This window comes from Lactuca serriola, chromosome 6 (genome assembly GCF_051521515.1).
Source record: "Lactuca serriola cultivar US96UC23 chromosome 6, Lser_US96UC23_V15, whole genome shotgun sequence".
Taxonomy (NCBI): Eukaryota; Viridiplantae; Streptophyta; class Magnoliopsida; order Asterales; family Asteraceae; genus Lactuca; species Lactuca serriola.
Window position 1 is genome coordinate 42,889,268 of NC_136413.1, and position 4,956 is coordinate 42,894,223.

The following is a 4,956-nucleotide window of genomic DNA, read 5'->3' on the forward strand; positions in this document are numbered from 1 at the left end:
GATAGGTGTGTCTCTAACCTTGATGGCAGCTGCGATTGTATTGTAGTCATCACCAAGCTGTGAGAGGATGTAGACCATGAGATCCTCTTCTAAAACAGGACTCTGGGCTAGGGCAAGATCATCTGCAAGAGATCGCATCTCTTGTAGAAATTCGGTAATGGTGCGATTTCCCTTAGGGTTTTTGGCTAATTTCGATTTTAGGGAGATAATTCTTGACCTGGATGTAGAGGCAAAGCTTGAGAACAGGCGCTGCCAGGCTTCTCGTGCGGTAGATGCGGATGAGATGAGGGGCTATATAGACTCCGAACAGCTACCTAGTATCGCACTAAGTAGCATCTAATCTTTCCGAAACCAAAGAAGGTATTCTGGATTTGCAATTGGTTTGTTTTCTTTGTCGCTGATCTGTTTGGGTGGCATGTTGGGTTCACCGAGGATAAAATCTTCATCTGCGAGACTGATTAGTGTAGTCTCAACTTGTTTACGCTAGACAGGATAATTGTGAGACGTGAGTTTGGTGGTGAGATGAGTTGCCGCCGTGACTTGAGTGAATGAATTGGATGAAGACATTGGATAAAACCCTAGTTGAAGGGATGCGGCTGTGACTTCTGGATCGATTACTCTTCTGAGTTTGAAAGCTCTGATACCATAATAATACGAGGGATATATGAATGTATATCTGATTGATGAATATTGATTACATACGAGAGGCATTTATATCCTAAGTCTACTAACTGATCTAAGCTTATATCTAGGAGTAAATACAGGAAACTATTCTATGACTTGACTCGGTAACTGGACTAGGTATTTACATTGGAATACTTTGAATATACACGTGAGATACATGATTTATATAATTAGTTAATATTTCCAATCCCCATCTTCACGTCTATCTACAATGAGGCAATTAACATTCACATTAAGAGCTGCCAATCTCAGATAAGTTACTTCTAAAGCTTCATTCCTAATCGATACATCCTTCCAGAAAAATGTATTTCTACCATCACAAATAGAATTCTTCAGAGAAGTCAGAGGGATAATTCGTCTTAGGATGAAGATTCAAAATTGAATCCACAATAGAGGACTAAACACCTTTGAGCAACAAACGTTTACCAAGATCAAACGATACATTGTGACCATGAATAAATCTAATAACTCGAACCCATAACATATCTGGGTTGTTGACTATCCTCCATCTCGATTTTGACAGCAACGCATCATTAAAATCGCTCAGGTTTCCCACTCCAATCCTCGATTAATTTTAGAGACTAAAATCTGCTTCCATTTAAACCATGAAATACATTTTTCATATTGATCGGCCCCCCAAAAGAAGCTCTAGAAGACTCGATAAACTCAACAACTTTAATTGGCATCTTAGAGAGCAAAAAATAATAAATACCGAAAGAGCACGGTAAGCACTGAGCAAAAAATAATAAATACCGATACAAAGCAAGCTTTGATCCAAGAAATCCAGCTAGGACCGAATCCCATAAAATGCATCAACTTGTAAGAAAATCTCACGAGACTGAATCATAAGTAATTTCAAAATCCCCCTTACAAATCATGGTTTTCTTTTTCATTATTTTTGGTTTTGGCTCTTTCCATTACCTTGTTGCTAGCAAATGCCGCTATTTTTGACTCTTTCATTTTTTGTTCATTTTTTTTTTCTTTTCTGGTCCTTCAATAAAAAATTCATTCTCTTTCATAAAAATAGGAATGATCCAGTGTTCAAATCAGTATTAGTATTAGTTATTAACAAAACCTAATTCTACTAATCAAGTTCAAACAAGTTTTTGAATTTTGATTGAAGGAATGCATTAAGATATCAACTTTCAGAAAATTCTAAACGTGTAATACATTTATGATGAGAGTTAAAAGTTACAAAACACCGCTTGTTACTTGATAAAATTCCCAAAACGATTACATATTCCAGAAATTTCATCGCATGGGTTAAACCCTCAGGATGCAATAAGACACAAAATAAACATTAGCTTTAAAACTTTAAACCATGCTAAAACAACCTTGTATTTGTAATTTAGACTTTCACCTACATGTATTAGATTAACATCGTCAAAACAGATGTATAGTTTGTTAACACATGAACAAGAACACAAACACTTTCTTCTTGCAAAACATAAACCTCTCTTAACCTATTAGAAACAACTAATGTAATGCTCTCTACCTTTCTTAAACTATACTTTTGTAATCAAAATGTTTTAATTCTTCTTCTACACTCCTTTCTAAAGGATCTTGATGATCATAGACTTCTCCAAAAAGAGTCGAAAGTATCATTCTATGACATTCATCACACAAGTAAAAGTAGGAAAAATGTCCTTCATTTGCTACTTTATGCACAATAGCACTTGGTATGACACGTGTCACATATTCACTCATCACACTTGGCACCACCAAATCCTCCATTCCCTATTTTCATTTTTCACAAAACCAAAACAAACTTCTCAAAATCATATTCCAAAAAAAGAAAAAAAAATCACAATCACAAACCTGCCATATATGAATCGGATCAAGAAATCCCACCAATTCACATTCCACTTCACTAGACAAAAACATAAACTGGTTTTTAAACCAATCAAACAAACCTCTCTCCTTGCATTTCTTTTCAACTTGTAAATCCCTCAAATTAAACCCCCAATTCGACACCTGTAAAACAGCTTCCTCTATAAAAGGTTTCACATTTCCTTGCCTAATCGACTCCTCCACATCCCTTCTCCAAAACTCTTCAAAACCCGGATCTTTGGTCAAATCTTGATCCTGTTTAAATCAAGAAAGTCAAACTAAACTTCACAAAACTTTAAAAAGCTGAAATTTTTCTAATTGGAAAACTCTCACCTTGTCTGAAAGAGATAAAGACAACCATTTATCAATTGGGCCATGTTTCCCAGATAGAAAAGTTCTTCTGTAAAAGAATTTAAGAAATCTTGGAAATCTTCGAGCAAAAAAGAACATAAGTTTCCTTCTTCGTGTCCATTTCTCCCAAATTCCTGATCTTTCTTCTTTTGTCATACCAGGGTCATATGGATTAACCATTGGTGCAAACATAGCTGCCCCTGTATATAATCATCATCCATAAATCATTAAATTTGTGAAGTTTTTATAAAGGTTTTGATTGTAAACAGTAAACTTACCTGCGATTTTAGAAGGTATGTACTTTAGAGCTGCCCAAGTGTGGATAGCGCCACTAGAATACCCAAACACCCAGAATTTGTTGATTTCAAGAGCTTCTGTTAAGTGTAAAAGATCCATGGCTGATGAGTGAAGAGTCCGATTTGGGTGTGGATCGCTTTCTCCAAATCCAGGAAGATCATAAGTTACTAATCGAACAGCGAATTCTTCCAGGAGTGACGATTTGATGCCTGGGATTCCTGTAAAACGAGAGTATCTTCAGTTCTTTACAACATTCATGGTTTTCGTTTATCTGATTACAAGAAACAATTGTTTAGTAATGATTTCTACCTGCAAGACGAGAAGAGAGAAAGGCGTGAGGTGCGATTAGTGAATATCTAGCTTTGTCGGCAGGAACTCCTTGTTCATGATATGAGATGTTTCTGCCATCGGGAAGTAGTATCCGATTTGCGCTAGGAGGATGTGATTGAACAAGTGGAATCGGAGTGTTTTCGTGTTTAATGTTCAAACTCAGAACTGCAGGAGATAAAGAAGAATGTGAAGATGTTGTATTTGTCCAACTATGGGTGAATCCGAAAGGGGGAAACTTATTCTGATGTTTTAATGGAGTTTAAGAGCTTAGAGACGAATTACCTGAGAGAGCGACGAGGAAAACGGATAAAATCACCGGCCAAGCATGAACGGGATGACGATCCTCCGGCAGAAAATCATTCAAAACACTCAATTTTCCGGCAACCACTCTACACGGCCCTTTCGTTTTTTTCACTATGTAAGAATCATCGGTTAATACACTCTGTAAAACTACATCCTTACAACCTTTCCCTAATTCAATCGCTATTTCTCCCCAAGCTTTCACGAACCCTTTCATTTGATCCTTAAGGCTCTCGGATTCGGATTCCACTCTTTCCCCTTCCATCGCGGATTTCAACTCAAACGACGGCGTTGAGAGGCCACTGAGAGTGTGATCGTCACCGGTGTATCGTATTCCGGTGTCCTCCACGAGACTCGCTAGCTCCTCCGTCCATGATTTCGGTCTCCCAATCTCCTCCATTTTTGTTTTTTTCTTCAAGTTCAACGACAGCTTCACTACCACGTCAATGGCATCTTCACTTTCTAATTTCCGGATAGCAATCCGTTTTCAGATAATACCGACTCAAAATACAAGTATAGATAAAGACCAAAAGTATGTGTGCAGATTTGCTTCAATCAGAAGATAAACACCAAAATCTGAGTAGGAATGAGAGCTTTACAAGCGTGAAACTCAATCTAGGAATAAATTATACGAAAAATTGCATAAACCCTACGCCATAAAGGGATTATTCTCGCTTTTTGCTTTACGACAAAAATGGTACAGTATATAGCATGACACCACATCACATATATAAACCGTCATTTCAGAGGTGGTCGGCGAATGGCTTGAGTATTGAAAACAAATTTCAAAGCTCATATGATCATAGGAAGCAGCCATTAATGGAGATTTCCTCGAGCTCCGATCTCTGTGCAAAGTTTTTTCTTGACTCGAAGTCTCTGTGGGATTGATATTGATTGAGATTTGATGATCTTCTTTTCGTTTTCTAGGTTTCTGGGGGTGGGGTAAAGGTCGGTGGTGGGGTCAGTTTGCAGGATATGATTCATGTTCCGTCAACGGCGTACCTTAGATAATATCTTTCTTTTCTTTTTCTTTTAATTTGTTTAAGAAATTACACTTTTGTTTATGTGTCTTATTTTTATACAATTTTAGTCCAAGTTATAAAAAGTTAACATTTTCAATTGTTATGATTTCAAAATCATCATGACTTGTCGTCACTTTTTTCC

At 37.0% G+C, this 4,956-nt stretch overlaps 1 protein-coding gene across 1 annotated transcript; it reads right to left on the minus strand.

Annotated features, from left to right (window-relative positions):
• Positions 1 to 2,019: 2,019 nt before the first annotated feature.
• Positions 2,020 to 4,671, minus strand: LOC145058353 (uncharacterized). The gene is made up of 6 exons (XM_079006273.1): positions 3,775 to 4,671; positions 3,472 to 3,657; positions 3,144 to 3,380; positions 2,848 to 3,065; positions 2,503 to 2,769; positions 2,020 to 2,421 (listed from the first exon to the last, which is right to left on the minus strand). The coding sequence occupies exons 1-6, from the start codon at positions 4,190 to 4,192 to the stop codon at positions 2,185 to 2,187; spliced, it is 1,563 nt and encodes a 520-aa protein (XP_078862399.1). The 5' UTR covers positions 4,193 to 4,671; the 3' UTR covers positions 2,020 to 2,184.
• Between the last annotated feature and the right edge of the window lie 285 nt (positions 4,672 to 4,956).